Source organism: Gymnogyps californianus, chromosome 4, assembly GCF_018139145.2.
Source record: "Gymnogyps californianus isolate 813 chromosome 4, ASM1813914v2, whole genome shotgun sequence".
Taxonomy (NCBI): domain Eukaryota; kingdom Metazoa; phylum Chordata; class Aves; order Accipitriformes; family Cathartidae; genus Gymnogyps; species Gymnogyps californianus.
In genome coordinates, this window is record NC_059474.1 from 48,237,093 (window position 1) to 48,253,380 (window position 16,288).

At 37.3% G+C, this 16,288-nt stretch overlaps 1 protein-coding gene across 3 annotated transcripts in view; it reads right to left on the reverse strand.

Moving 5' to 3' along the window:
• The window catches only part of GUCY1B1 (guanylate cyclase 1 soluble subunit beta 1), a 45,298-nt gene that overhangs the window by 23,249 nt on the left and 5,761 nt on the right, over positions 1-16,288 (reverse strand). For 2 of the 3 annotated variants that reach the window (XM_050895593.1, XM_050895592.1), the window contains exons 2-3: positions 5,056-5,156; positions 3,916-4,034 (exon numbers count right to left, since the gene is read on the reverse strand). In XM_050895593.1, coding sequence (XP_050751550.1) covers positions 3,916-4,008 — 93 coding nt within the window. In that variant the 5' untranslated portion in view covers positions 4,009-4,034; positions 5,056-5,156. The remainder of the gene's footprint in view (positions 1-3,915; positions 4,035-5,055; positions 5,157-16,288) is intronic. The other variant, XM_050895591.1, reaches the window with a different exon arrangement.

A 16,288-nucleotide genomic window follows, 5' to 3' on the forward strand; every position in this document is an offset into this window, starting at 1 on the left:
ACTCCTTTACATCTTAAGTCCAGAACATTACTGCATATTTTAAATGTTGTTCTCCCACCTCCCCAGGTAACTGCAGGCACCAGACTTTGCATATTGTTTTCTGCCAGCACAAGGAGAAGTGAGGTGAAAATATTTTCAATGTGCTGTCTGGGCCATTCTCCACCTTTCATGAGTATCTGTCGATCATCAAATTTGTGGAAGCATACTGAACTTGATTTCATGTGAGCTGTGAAGTGCTCAAACAGCTGCCTCTTCTCCTGAGCGGCCTCCAGAGGAAATGAGACTCTTAGAAATTAATTCCATAGGATGCACTCAGCCTGGAAATTCCTCCTTCAGTTTTTCAGTTTGTTTCAAATTCATGTTTTTGTTGCTGTATCAACCCCTCCAAATTAAAACTTGAAGAGGCAACAATCTGGAAGTCAATTCATTCCAGCTGTTAGCGGGCATTCAATTTGAAAAAGTATAATGCTTGAAGGCAAATTCTGTAAGATCTTTGCAGGGTTCAAGACAATGAAATTGGAAGAGACTGCTCTGAAAGAGTGCAGATGAGAAAAGAGCAAGAGAGCTGACTGGCTCCAAGGGACTGCCCCACAATCTCCTTAATCGGATGCAGAGCTGCTCTTTCAGTACACATGCCTCAGAAACAGCTGGGATATATTGACCTTTTGGAAAAAAACTCTTAAGGAGATACATGGGAAAAGACAATCTTCCAATTACAGAGTCACATGCTTTAACATTGGAAGAATTTCAAAAGGAGTTTGTTATGGAAAATGGCCAATGTCAAGGACAGAATCTTTATAAGATGGTTGTCTAATTATCAACATTTAAGTGTTCCTAAAAAATGGCAGTAGCCCCGTTCTACAAGACCATTTTGCCACCCTACTACCCCACTACTGACTTTGTCCAAACAGTGTCACAGGCAAGCCCATGTGATATGCCCTTCAGTCTTTACTCTCTAATCATCCAGAGTGGGGGACTTGCCCAGGATGTATTGCAGCTGCTTTCCAGTTCCCAATGTGTCTTTTCTTCCTATCCATACTGATTATGGGGTCAGCAAAGAGCTTATTGTATTCAGAACCTTGCTACAACACATAGTCAAGAAGCAGTAGAGATGTGTTTCCAGACCAAGGAGCTGAAATCACTCCCAGATCCTGTCATTTAGACATTGTCACTGTCACTCCCACTCCTATTTTTTGTTGTGTTTCATCCATTCTAAATTGATATTACAGCTTCTGGAAGAACAAATGTGTCTTTTTTTCTAGTTTGTCCACCTGCTGTGGGCCAGAGGTGCAGTCAGGTACAGATAATAATAGGTTAAGCTCTCTCCCTGAACTGTTGGCTCCTAGACTGCTCAGATGTATGCCAGAGCTTGTGCTGGGACCAGACACTAATTCTAGAGCTTTGGACAGCAGTGATCAGCTCCATGGTGAAACACAAAGGGATCTCCAAGCAAGAACAAGCAGTGATACTACATCAGGCAGATCCTGGCCTGTCTAAAAGCAAGAGTTGTGATTGGCACCCGAAATACAAAGATATGCTGTTCAGCTCCATGTCGTACAGAGCATCTGGAAACTTTTCTAAAAGAGGAATTAGTCCCCTGAAATTTATTGCACTGCAATTATGAACAACTAAATAGTCATGTAAATGATTCCCTAAATGAGAGAACTGACCACTACTCCAGTGTTTGATTTTCATTCAGTAGAAAGCTACTGAAGATAACATAAAAGCACACTTTGGTTTTTTAGGAGGTACCTCTTTTCACACTGATTCTCTTTGGCACCGTGTCTTTCAATATGATTTGCAATTTTCCAGGCTTGTGTTTTTCATACAAAGTATAAATATTAGATTTAGTTGCGCTATCTTGTTCCTCTTTCATGAAGCTTGAGGTACCTGTCCTTCATCTATGAATAAACTAAATTTTCTCTGAGATGTCAAGGGAAACAGAACATAAATATGAGATCTATTTTCACATGCTTTAAAAAGTTGCAGCCCTCAATTATTTTGTATATCCTGGACTCAGCACAGATGTCAAGAAGCACCTTTTGGAACTCTACTATGTATTTTAAGAATTTGACAAAAGTTCAGCACATTAAAACCAATCTGCACCTTTTTTGTAGTAGGTATACAAATTAGTTTCCTGACCTAATCTGACTGCTGGAAGATACAAAAATAATAAATCACGGATAATGTTGATTTTCCATCATAATAAAAAGCTAAAAAGTACACTTCTGGCACAGCTACTAATACATTAGTCATGTTAAAATTTACAGAAGTATATAATAGCCAATGTCATCTGTTAACAGTGAAATTCAAACAAAGCAGCTTAAAATACTGTCATTAGAAGAATATAAATGTAAGCTGTTCATGCTTTTATAGAGGTTTGGTGTGCACTACAAATGTGTCCAGTCTTTTCATCACCACACAAGGTAAGGAATGGAAAGAGAAGTATACTATATGGAAAAGGGGATGAGGGAAAGGAATAGGGAAGGACTAACCCATCTGTGTGTACCCAAAGTGATGGAGCAAGGGGCCAGCTACACCTTTTTTTTCTCCTCCCCTATTCTTGCTCAACCCTAACCGCAACTTCAGTACATGAGTCATCTTTAAAAACTACATTTATCTGAAGGCCTGCTTTGAGGGCAGCCTGTGAATGAAGCTATGAAATATAAAGGATGTCACACCCCATAGACAGACAACGGTATACAGATCACACACGGTATGCACATGTGTATACTGGAGCATACACATACCCTGTCTGTCTGCCCAGGAATTACAGTCCATGGGATTTGCACAAGAAATCTGGGTTGACTACATCTAGGATGCTCTGGAACAATCCAGGTTTTGGGGCAGGTAGTGAGACACAGAGGTAAATATTCTAGTAATCCAGCAAACTCTTTTAACTTATTGCTGGAGAGATTTTAAGGGAATAAATGACAAGAGGCTGCTAAATTTCCATTGAAAAACAATAGAGATTTGACACTCAGCTTTTGGGCAATCTCCTGTGAAATCTTAATCAGTTCAGTGTTTTTAAACTCATTACAGCACACAGTTCTCTCCAAGAGTGATATATATCACAAATCTTAAATCCAAAGTGGTTTTTTGAAGTGAACAATTTTCAGGTGACAAAAAAGGGAAGCCCATTTTTTCTACACTTAGAAATCACACTTTAGAGAAGTCACTACATTTCTTCCATGCTATTGAAAAATTGTTTTTGTTTTGTTTTGTTTTACAGTGCAGTATCACGCTGTTCTGCAGTTAGGAAAGCATAAAAATTGACTTAAAACACTGCTCTTCTATCCCACCCTCATGGATGAAGGATAATGTCTTAGAGATAAGCTGTGTATGAGCCCTAGCTCTGTACATAATGTATCTATAATTAATCAAAGAGTACTTAGGAGAAGAAATATCCTACAAATCTGGATACCACATTTTCTGTTAATATAAACAAGGTAAGTCTTTTTACTTAACACACACAGACAATTTTAATTGGTGGTTTTTTTCATGTCTCTTGTACTCTATACTTTTGTTACATATGAAAACTCCTGTTCAAAACTTTTCTTTGGAATTTCAAATGAATTTTCAGATTTATGAATGCCTCTGCAACCCCAGCTTACCTGCCTTCTCGCTCTTTTTTAATGAAATTGAACAGTCAAAGATGCTATGGGAAAATTATTACTCTATCAGGTAACTGAATAATATATGAACTGAGAGGGAAAGAGAACAACAATGCCAAAACTGCTGAGCAGTGGAAAGCTCTATAGAATACAAATACTAAGGAAGAAAATTTTCAGACACCTCTCCACAAATAACTGGAAGATGATACAGGACAACCTATATCTCCGAATCTCAATCTAATCTGTTGACTAGACCATACTTCTGTCTGGTATCTGAAATAACTTGGCACAAAATTCTTACCTGCAAAAACTCTCTGACATTTGAGCCCAAGACACGTAGAATTGTATCATAACCAGATTCTTGACAAAACACAAAAAACATCTTCCCAAACATTTGAAGAATTTCCCCGGCATTTAGATCTAGTCAAAACACGAAAATATGATTGAGTCCAAACACTGCATTTCACACACTTTGCTTACTACTTTAGTCTCATATTCATAAATACAGTACCTAAACTCTACCCAGATCCAGCAGGTCAAGAATATGAGAAAAACAAGATTCAGGGTCCACATGGCAAATAATGAGTATTCAATACAGGAATTTCATTAGGATTTACCAATTACCATTATGACTTTGCCACATTGTGCATTTCACGCATGTATAGCATTTTAGATTTTGAGACAGGTAAGACATCACTACTTGAAAATAAAGGAACTCAGTTGTCAGTAGTGCTCACGTCAGGGGAGTTACTTCTGGTTTACAATAGCATGAAACCACATCAGCTGCTCCAAGTCAACATAACTACTACAGTCATCATAGTCTTATGGGTTCTTGGCTACTTACTGATTCAGAACAAATTCATACTGCACTTGGGTGTGCAGGTAAAATAATGCTGACGGGCATAATTCTACCTTTTAAGTTCCAGACCAGAGCTGCAATGATTGAAAATGAATGCCACCCAAATTAACAGCAGATATGAAATGAGATGTGCCCATGCCACAAACATTTCTGTAACTCAGCATGGTTGTTCAGCAGAGAGATCAAGGATTCATTCACAGGCTGCTCCTGCGGCAGTGGTTGAAACCTGGGTGTATTGGCAAGGTAGTTACATCAGTATATTGTTACTTCATGACTGCTTGTAACACTGACCGTGCTCTATGGATGAGGTACATCACCACACTTTAAGGCGTATCTATGACTTGGAACACTTTGGAAGTAATAAAAATCACTTCAAGAAATAAAAGGAATAACAATATCTTAGATAAATAAAAAAAATAAAATCCTTTCTTCTGAGATTTTTTTAGAATTCTCTCTTCAACCAATACCCTGTTTTCACTTCTTCTGTGCTAAATCCTGTTTCTCTCTGCTGTAGCAGAGTTTGTGTGGAGGGGTTTATCTTTTATGTGCTTAATGGGCAAAGAAGATATCCGTATTACTTACTAAGGACCTTGCTTGCAGCTGCAACCAGATCATAGGTTTTGGAATCATCGTAAATTATTCTGACAAGAAACTGTCCTTCTTCATCCAGCTGTGCCTCCTTCCTAAAAAGAAAATAGAATAAAATCTTTTTGGTTGAGGAAGAAGCACCATATCGATAAATCAATTATATATTGTTTGGTATTAGTCTTTTAAATAAAATAAGTTTGTAGGTTCTACATTTAAGAAGTTAAGATAGAAAATTAGAAATAAATCTGTTTCATATCTCAGAGTCATTAAGGTACAATACAAATATTTCAGAGCACGTGCGTTCTGAAAATAGTAATTAGCTGTGAGAAAATAAAAATTATTTTTCACTACAGAGCCTCACAAAGAAGTTGCTGAACTAATAAAGACAGAATTTGCATTTTAAAATCGGGGAATATCCAATAATTCAGCACAAGATGGGCTCCTTAAACACTTTTTAAGCAAGTGTTTTCATTCCCTCCAATTTTGATTACACTTTATTTACAAAAGGCGTGGGATGTTTTTAACAACCATTTGCACATATCTTCAAAGAGGATCTAAAATCCAGATGTAGGTATCTAATTAAATACCTTTTTTCCAGAATTCTGCACATGCCCAGTAGACAGAAAAAAAAAAAAAGGATGCTAGGATTTTGTAAGGCCTTGTTCTCGCCCATGAGTCCTTCATGAGTAACATGTCACTACTTAGCTAAAGCACAATAAAAATATACATTTCTTCACTAAAGGAAACAATTCTCAACCCCAGGTTTGAGACAAGACTCATGCACATGTCATGTGCATACTTACTACTGCTGCTAAGTAAAAAAACCAAAACAAACCAACTCCGTTGTTTTTCAGGATCATTTATTATTCTCTTCAGCTTGAACACTGAGTCAGCAGCTTGTCCAAAAGGCAGCACAACTCTGTAGGCTATTTTTTTTTCCTGAGGAAAACAAGTTGATATCCCTAGGCAATGAACTGTTGTGCCTTCCAAGTCTTGCATTTGACACAAGTAAGTTACTAGGGAGGGCCCACAAACGTCTTCCTCCTTGTTTTACCCCATGTGCTTAACACAGGAGCCAGGCCACTGGTGCTGCAGTGGTGGCTGAGTCCCAGCTCTCAGGAGGAGGACAAGGAGCACCTTCATGGGCAGGTAGACCTCAGCACCCTGAAGGGCCAGCTGCCCCACGTGGCTGGTTCTGCTGCACATAGAGCATGCCAATGGATGGGGCCACCACTCTGCCCTGTTGCAAGTGCAAGTCACATTCTGTATTTGCTCTTCATCCCCTGGCACATTCTCCTTCAGCAGAGAGAGGGGGATGTGCAGGGGGCACACTGTGGTCTCTGATGAAACCATGTTCTGTTTGTTGAAGTCCTCATCTGGCAAAGGAGCACAGCCTCCTTTCCGAGTATATTTTTTATAATGGCTGTTCACCTTCTGTGGTCTCGCCTACAATGACTCTCTATAGAGACAATGTGCTTTGCAGAAATAGTGACAAAAGAGGAGATATTCGTAGGTACTCATGCTCTAATTTATGTGCTTAGAATGTATTTTGGCTCAGTAAAATTAATATGATCATGGTATCGATAGTATCTTTGCAGGTGGAGGGTCACAGCTACTTCATTAAAAAGGAAAGATATCCTTTCATCTAAATGCAGCTCTATGCTGCAGAACACTTCAGAAGGACAAAAGAAAGGCAAAGAGGTAGGAGAGCCTACAAGAGAATGACTGAATCACACCTTATGTCACACAAAAAAAAAAAATTAGTACAGGGAGTTGTTATTCAGAAAAAGCCTTAGAATTAGAAAAAATATCAAAAAGGCAGACTATGAGGTAGTTTTTTATAAAAAAAATAAGCACGTTATGCAAATCAAGACATTAATCAACTCAGGACTGGGATAATTATTTTTCTAACGTACAAATGAAAGAGAACCATGAGTAAAAAATTGTTTACTACTACCATGGTAATGAAGGGCTTTTACCAGACTAGGACAGAAATGCTCCTTGAGATAAGGCTCAAACATACAGTTTAAGAGCCAATATTTCTAACTGCTCTAAATTTCTAATGGTCATCAGAGCAATTATAAATCTTTAAAATGTAGATTCCAAATCTACTATGTAAAATCCTACATCCCTCTTCACATCAAAATCTTTGTCTCTATCATCATAACATGATCAACCATCAATCAAAACAAAAGTCTTTGACTGAAACTTAGATTCTGATTTTCTAGACCGGGCATAATTTATTTTAAAAATGAAATAATACAAAATAATAATGCCTGCACAACAATTCAAGCATTTATAGTTGTAGTGGAATTATCCAGCCATACAAATAGAAACATTTTCTATGTTACTCAAAGGGGAGAGAGGTCTGAGAATTAAGTACTCTTGTTCTTCTTAAAACTGCTAGATGGCAAATGGTACTGCTGATAAGCCTGATTCCAATCTCATATGGTAGTATTCTATTGACCTAAACAAAATTACTTGTCATTTAACCCTCCAATTAGTAATCATCAGTCTTTGATAATCTGTTCAATTATGAATGGAAGTCTGGAACCCATTATTTTCTTTTTCCTCTTCATCTTCCTTCAATCTTGCTCATCACATTCTTACTGCTGACCAAAAACTATACTACATTGTTTTTAATATTTCAAAAATATATTTACTTTTTTTTATTAATTAATGAAGTCTTGTAACTGCTACTTGAAATATACATTTTTATACTCACTGTATGAATGGGCATAATGAGCTAAAAACAAGCTAAGCAATTTTCCTAAAGTAATATGACAAGGCTATAGGGGAGGTGAGACTAAACATCCTACATAATTCTACATAAAAGGAACATCATTCTCTATTCAATGGCATGAAAAAAATTAATGATTTAATGGGGGTGTTTATTTTCATATTCTAAAATATTTTCATACTCCAAAATATTTTTATACTCCAAAATATTTTCATACTCCAAAATAGTACTTCTGGTCTTCTTCCCTAGCCATTCTCTGAAAACTTCAGATCAGCCCGCAGGATATCAAGTCTCACTGATTCCTGAAAACAGCTCCCATGCCACGTATTCCTTTTTTTCCTAAGTAGGAGGAGAGCTGGAGTTATTAGTGGGAAACATTGTCTTGAAGCATATGAGGTCAGTGAGGGACAACAAGGTAGAGTTTACACTTCCTAAGAACTGAACTGAAATTAATATGAGAAAAGAAAACCATCCTGATTCTTTGATTCTCATAACATGGTATGTAACTGGACGTCAGATACAGTTTGGAGGGAAGTTTGCAAAGGGTGAACAAACTTTCCCACATCTCTGATACACACTGTGCTTTCTTTTAGTCTCTCTGATCTCAGCCAAACCACAAAGGATAACACACACATCTGGAAAAGCAATGAACATCCTCAAAAATAGTGCATACTTGCACAATCTAGTAGATACAGTTTTTCTGTGTGAGAACTTTCTCTATTAAAAATTGATCCAGTTTGATGATGCTGGTATCTCTTTCAAAACTTCTTACATTTATTTCCAATTACATTGACTGGAACTTTTCCTGTTTCCTTCTCTGCGTCAAGCCATACTTCCTTTTTTCTTATTTTATTTGTCTTTAGTTTACTTTGTCAAAGTTTTTCTTCAATGCCTCCAGTTTCTCTGAGCCACCACTTTTTAAAATCACCACTGGTTATTTCAATGCCTATTCCATTTAGATTATTTTAGCTATTTTGTTTTTCTCCAGTTTTCTCTAGATCCTTTGGATCACTCAGCAGCCATCTTCTCTGTAGCCTTAATGATGTATTTCCCATCAAAATAACTTTTTGGTAAAGTTAAAAAAAAATAGTTCAATTAGCAATTGCATCTGCATTCCTTGGATATAATTTTCTGGGGTGAAACTCACTGCTCTAAGGCTTCACTCTCCCTCAGTATTAGCAGTCTTGCTGGGCGTTCCAGCAGTACAGGAAAAGGACCCAGTGCTTGTACTGCAGGCTAATACTCCAAAACAAAAAAAATGTCCTGCCTTTTAGTTGTTTTTATTTTTAAAAGACAGAGAAAAACATATTTTAAAAACGTAATCGAACAAAAGCTAATCTCATTTTGGAATTTTTTTCTAGAAAATCTGTCAAATCAAATATTTACTCCTGCAGGGGATTACACTCCTCACTCAAAACCATGTGGGCAAAAATCTCTTTGCTTGTCCTACAAATATGGCAAATCCCATGACAATGTCTGATCTAAACCTGTGTCAAACTGCCTTTTTAAAGCCTGTGCTTGAAAATTATTAAATTCCAGAACTTTTTTCTTCCTTTCCAGGACAATTCCTTCTCCATATCTCTAAGCTCTGTTGTGGTGGTATATCCTAATCATTTACCTAGATGCTGAGCTGAAATATAATTCAGTTAGTTAGATATTTGTTTTTCTGGGTTATTTTTCGGCTGGATGGTTTTCCCTGTCTGCTTCGTCACCTGGTCACAGAAGTTGCTGGGCATACAGAACAACATGTAGCCAGAGTGGCTGAAGACAGGAGAGGAGTTTCAGTGAAGTCAGCTGGAGCCTTTCCCCTGCCTCCAGTGAGCTGGGTCTGCAGCTTCTGAAGCCCTTCTGCCTCCCTCAGTAATTGGACAGCAGTGAGAACTTCCGAAAGTCCTCTCCGAAATATTCGATTCGCCTTAAGACTACATGTATTGGGGAAATGCTGCTGTAAGTTTATCCAAAATGGCCAATGCAATGTGAAAACACTCCCATTTTTACAGACACACTTGTCCTTCAGCAAGTCTACAAAATTGCAGGTCGTCTAATAAACTTGTTTTAGAGAGCATAGCATCACAGCTATCAGCACCAGAGAGGCTGACCATGATGTGACCACCAGCAGTCTAGGAAACAGGACAAAGTCATTGAAGTTCATTCAGGCAAACGGGCAATCCCTAAATTGTTTCTTCATGGCTGCAGTGTTCTCAACTAATTACCTGACCCCTACCTGATCTATCAAAGCTGCCTGCATTTACACTAAGGAACTGGTTCTACACCAAGGGTGATATGAAGAAATATATGATAGTGTTGTGAAAACTGTTATAACTAATATTAAAAGTGAGGCTTCTTTGTCAGCTTGGCGGAGCTGCTGTGGTTGGCTGTCCATCAAGAGTAATTCCTCCAGTGTGACATAGCTGTTTTTATCTCCATAACCTATGAGTACCACGTATGAAAACAAACCCGTCTGTGTGGAACAACAAGGTATGGCTACAAACCTGAGTATGTGAACTTTAAAAGACCAGAAGGCTGCAACTGTTCTCATCTGAACAGCTTCCCTCTCCTGGCTGACAGATGGTTCATGAGCTGGGATTAGAACTGCAATATAACATGGCATCCTTAGATGCAAAGCATTTACATTTGGCTGACCACATTTCATAGAAAACTTCATAATCCATAGCTTTATGAAAAACTGTGGCATTTCCCTTGAAATGTTTTGCTGCGATCTTTATTCCCAGTTTTTGACCAGATAAAATTATGGGAGTAAATTAGCATAGCTCTAATGTTTTCTGCAGACCGCGGTGTTTGATCACAAAGGCATTAACAGCAATAACATGTTGGTGGCTTTCTTAAGGGCTTGACTGGAAATGAGCCAAAAGCAACAAGCTCTGGCAAATTCCCAAGCCCTGGTTAATTCTTTAGTGAAGTAGCAGCACTACAGTAGCAAACTTTTATTTGGCAAAATAACTTCTAAGTCAAATGGAACAGAATTTACAATTAATGTCTCATTTACATTTCTAGAGACAAAAGAGGGGTGTGCTTTGCTCCCCAGTAAGTTTACGTTCAAAACTTTAAAAAAATCCAGGATTTTAATGCTCTTGCCCAAACTGACTCCTGTTGTCAGCACATGGGATGTGGTATTTCATGGCTCAAAACTTACATCCTATGTTATGCCTGTCCTAACCGCTACAGTCTGGCAGCCCTTTTTATTTACTCTAGACTAATTTTGAATGATTACACAGAGCTATTCGAATTGTGGGAAACAAAGATTCCAGCACAGACTTTTCTAAAATGCCTTTGTTTTCCTCCAGAATGTTTATATTATCCAGGTTAATGTGAGGAAGTTTACTTGGGAAAAAAGAACCTTAATCATTGCACCATGGAAAATAACACAGCTATATAGAGGCCATTTTTCACGTACAGGTTTGACCTTGAAATCAATGGAAAAATTCCTATTGAGTAGATCAAAGCAGGATCAAGTCTTAAAGCAGCCTTTCCTCCATCAGTCATGCTAACACCCCCCAAACTGCTGTTGGTCTAGCAGCACAGAATAGCATTACAGGTGATACTATGTGTGTACAATGGGCCCTTTGAAAATCTTTCCCATTGTGAAACTAGTTTAGTATTTGAAAACACACTAGTAATGTTCAAAGGTAATGTTAATAATTCACAGAGATGGATGAAATGTTAAGTGTGGACAAACATTCTGACAAAAACCATTCATAAGATCAGAACAGATCTTGCACTGCAGATTTTTAAACCACAGATTGCGCACATTTTTATTTCACAGAAAGGAAATATTTTCTCTATTTTGATGTAGTAAGGATTTCTTTTGCCATCTTTAGAGATTTTACAGACAACACAGTTGGACAAGATGCTACGTCAGGTTGATCTTATTTATATAACCCATTCTGCATAAAGTGGATTTTAATGTAGTTTTGCAGTCAGATTGTAGCATTTAAGGGGAATCTGAATAAACCATAATCAAGAAGAAGGTTGCTGCTGTCAGAACTTTTTTGTTCCTGTGAAGTAGCACTTGCTATCCTGTCTCTGTAGTCAGTCATGAAGCTGGAATTAAAAAAAAAAAAAAAATATTCTTACAGAAAAAGAACCCTTCCCATTACAGAACTCTGCATGCAGTAAATACTGACAAAATGCAATGGATACAAACAGGAAAAAAAAGATGGTACAAGACTGCATGGAACAACTACTTTGTATCCTGAAGATGCACACGCTTCTCTGTGATACAACATTATTATTTAGAAGCTGTTGGTGTCACTTTAACAGATCATCTAGGTTCCCAAAAGCACAACTGGATCTCTTCCTATCAAAACTCCAGTCCGAAGTGCATGCCCTGGGTGTGTCACCTTGAATACACCACAACAACAGCTAGTTCCAAGACCACCTCTAGGACTTCTTCCATGATAGGTATTGTTTCTGTTGGGACTTTTGCCACCATTGTGCTTAACTATTCGTGGTGTACCAAGGATGGAAAAAGTGCTCATTAAATTGAAGAGACCAGTCAAAACAATCTTAATGACAAAATAACACTACTGCGCTTAGAAACCCAGCATGGTTCTGATCTCACTGATAGGAGCATGTCAACTTTAATTCTGTTCCAAGAGTAACACTATTAAACAGAATTACATGTGTCAGAATTAAAGATGGTATCAGTGAAACCAGAATCATCGTCTTTGCATCTCTTTTACTTTAAAATGGCAAACTCACTGCTCATTATATTACTTCACAGATGGTTTGTGTTTTCAAGATGCTTCTCATCCTTTTTTTCATGTATTTCACAAAGATCTTTCCTAAAAATTTATAAAAGTATTGAACCACTCTTCTCACTCTTCTCAAAAGGAAAAAAAGAAAACGGACTTGTACATGTTGTGGATGGTCCAGAGATATTTTAAAACACCCAGCTGGGAAAAACATAAATTATATTAAGTTACAAGATTAAATAAAAATGGGAATCTGTCCAGGAAAATGACATTCTGGGTAAAGTAAATAGGTGTATTTATAGACTTCAGAGTTCTGAGCTATTTCCCAGTTTTACAGGCTGGATATGAGAGTGTTTAATGTAGGTTTTCAAAACAAGATAATCCTAGAAGATACAGTTAACAAATGTACAAGTTCTTTGCTACTACTCCAAATACTAAAAATATTATTTAAAATATAAAGCTAGTATTATTTTGCTTCCTTTTACATAAGTGGACTAAAAGGAACAGTATTTACAAAATACTCTTTTAAGCATTTCATTTATAAGAGTGAGTGATATGTCTGTAACACCTGGTATCCTGACAGGTCTAAAAGCACTTCCCAATTCTGGGAAAACTGCAAAGTACCTGAGAGATACTGCAAGAACACTCACAATGTGTTTCACAACATGCCACTATTTCCTTTTAGCCAAGTCTTTCCCAGACAAATTAAAGCATTTGACATCCACACAGTTTAAACTCCTGACCTCCAAGCAGGTCCTTCCGCTGTGAGGAACTGAAGGAGCAGGAAGTGTAGTGTCCTGACCCTACAAATCTTGTGAATATTAACCTCCAGACCCATGAAGAGTCATCTATTCAGCATCAGCTTTAAGAAAACTTAAAAAATACTGCTTAGAACTTTGGAATAGTATGAAATAAGGACTTGGAAACATAAACAACAATAAATGTTCCTACTTAACGCCACTTCCTGGATAAACACTCATTAATGTTAAGAAGTGTATGGATTAAAAAAATTAATCTATTGTCCTTTCACCACTAATGGCTTTCCAAAGTCTCTTTCTGACATCTACTTGTAAGTAATATGTATTTTTTTCAAAATTGTTATGGGATTGATTGAACAGAACACTCCATCTTCAGCACTGGGTAAACCCACATGGTGCTAAGAAGGCAGCGAAAAATCAATTTTCATGTTTTTTCATAGACCACTGCAATTAATTATAACTGAGTCCTACATGACCCAAAATAAGTATGGACTTCCAATCTAAAACTCTAGTGAATAGTAAGTTTTTCATCAGTGTTCACAGTGAGAAGACAATTAAGATATTTAACACAATATGTCTGCAACATTTTTTAGCATGAAAGAATCGGTAACTTTAGGTAAACTGTAAAGCAAGCATTCTTTATAATAAATTAGTTGTGGGCTGGGAAAGGGAAATACCGAGCAAGCTCACAGCAGTTCAACAAAGCAGGAGAGATGATTCACACGGGACTGATTACCACCACTGCAATATACAGCTATACATGTCTATGTGGTAAAATCCATAACCCACGTGTTAGCCACCTGGACTTTTTCTACAGTTCCTGGGAAGAGAAGTACATAAGAAAGGAACAGGAAAGCCAGCAATTTGATGGGAGAAATCCCAAAGGCATTAATAGGATCAAAAAAACCTGAAGTCCTAGGCACATCCAAACTTACACTTAGATGTTTAAAAGGAGTTTGGCACCAAGGTTCTCTTGCAAATCAGCCCTTGTTGAGAAATACCACAAATAACTGGAAGGCTTTTCACTCACTTCACCTATACATGATAACTAACTGAAATGCCACACCTCACATTTTGTACAGATCTTTGATTCTTATCTCCTGTTTAGTTTGCATTTTTATTGCCCAGGCCACATTGTGGTTGTGTAGACATAATATGCACACACACAGACACACACACATATACCTACACATAAATATTTATATGCATATGTATCTACATATACAAATATCGTTTCTCCAAAAACTTTACATTCTAAGCTGATGATTATCCATCTTCTCTCCCAGCAGAAGTGACACTGTTAACACTGTAGACAGATTGGTATACACTATGATACTGTTTTACATGCTTTTTAAAGAGTTGTCCTATATATAGAAACTACGGTCAGCTGAAAACTTAGAAAACATTACATTTTCCAGAATGATTATGAAGAAATAAAACGAGTGTCTCATAAAGAACCATAAGCATTTGATGAGCTTTTTTTTTGTTGTTTTGTGAAAGCAGGAAAGATGGACTCAGGTACCACTCATAGCACCATTAGTGAAGTTTGCTCCAAGCCACATTTCCCTGCCTCTGCCTGAGCCTGCATGACTCAACCTACCAATCACACTCATGAGCCCACAGAACCTGTTCCTTTTCCTCCAGGCTACTGGTTCTTTCAGTACAGAGGCTAGATCCTACTCAGTTAATGCACAACTATTCCGTATTTGATTTTATCCCATTCATCGATATTTAACCTTAGGCTTTATTTACAGCATAGTTTTCAAATTTGGCTCTAAAGACAGAATTGCTCCTTTCTAACAAGTCTTCCTGTGGAATTGATCCCTATACCATTTGCATGCACAAGCATTAATTCACTCTCCAAGAAGCTCGTGAGGCCAATTATACCATTTCCATTTTAAATGGGCAAGGCTACCACAGATCAAAAAGGTTTCATCAATTTTGGGTGCCCAGTTTGAGACAGGTGGACCTGTTTTTTCAAGGTACTCAGCACTTCTTATGCTCAAAACACAGCTTCCATGGACTTTACATGCCACCAGCATCAGATCTACAAGTTATCTGAATTCCAGCACCTCTTAAGAGCTTACTGTTGCAACTTGTAACAAGTCTCTCATTACAGCTTTTGTGAGTATTTTTCTAGGTTTCTGAAAAGGCAAACTATACTATAGTATGAATTACTATTACATCTAAACATTGTGCTAAGCAACAGTAATAGGCCAAAACCTTGATTTTTACAGGATTTTACAGGATTACATTTTACAACAAATGTAAATTGTGTTTTGCCATATTAGTAAGCAGAAAAAACCATCTTTGACAAGGTGACATTCTGAACTCAGTATACAGACACAATAAGTCAAGCTAGAGCCTTTATTCTGCAGCTGCAAAAGGTTTTTTATTATTTGCTTTGTTTAAGAAGCATAAAAATGGACAGTTTTTGCTACGCGAGAATTCCCAGAAAACAATGCAAGTTTAAAAAAAATCCAATTCTGTCCCCTGTAAAAAAATTGTAATATATCTTCTTAAAGGCAGAGTTGACTAGATTTTCTATTACATTATTTGTTTTTATATTATTTACTATTTTGGAATATAACTGCAAATAAAATTAATCAGAATATCACATCCTGTCAATGAGCTTATAAGTATCTAAATACTAGTGAAAGTCAGTGGAGGACATTTTTAAATGCATAAATGAATAAAAGCATCTACCTCTCCTGACTTAACTAGCCACCCTGCAACAACACTGATGCACCTAACTGCTAGGAATGCCTTTGAAAATTTACCCAATAAACATGTGTTCTTAAATCACCTACATTTTACTGCAAAAGCCACAGTGAGTAACTAAAGTCTGACCTATGTTAACCTTTACCGATACAATGCAGAAGTTTCTGTGTCTGTTTCATTTTCTAAAGGCAAATGATAGCCCTGCAGTTTTTTTCACTCCCCCAAATTGTACAGAGTTTTCTACCACTTCAGCTGAACCCAATTTGAAACTGAGGAGAGAAGCTTTCCACTTA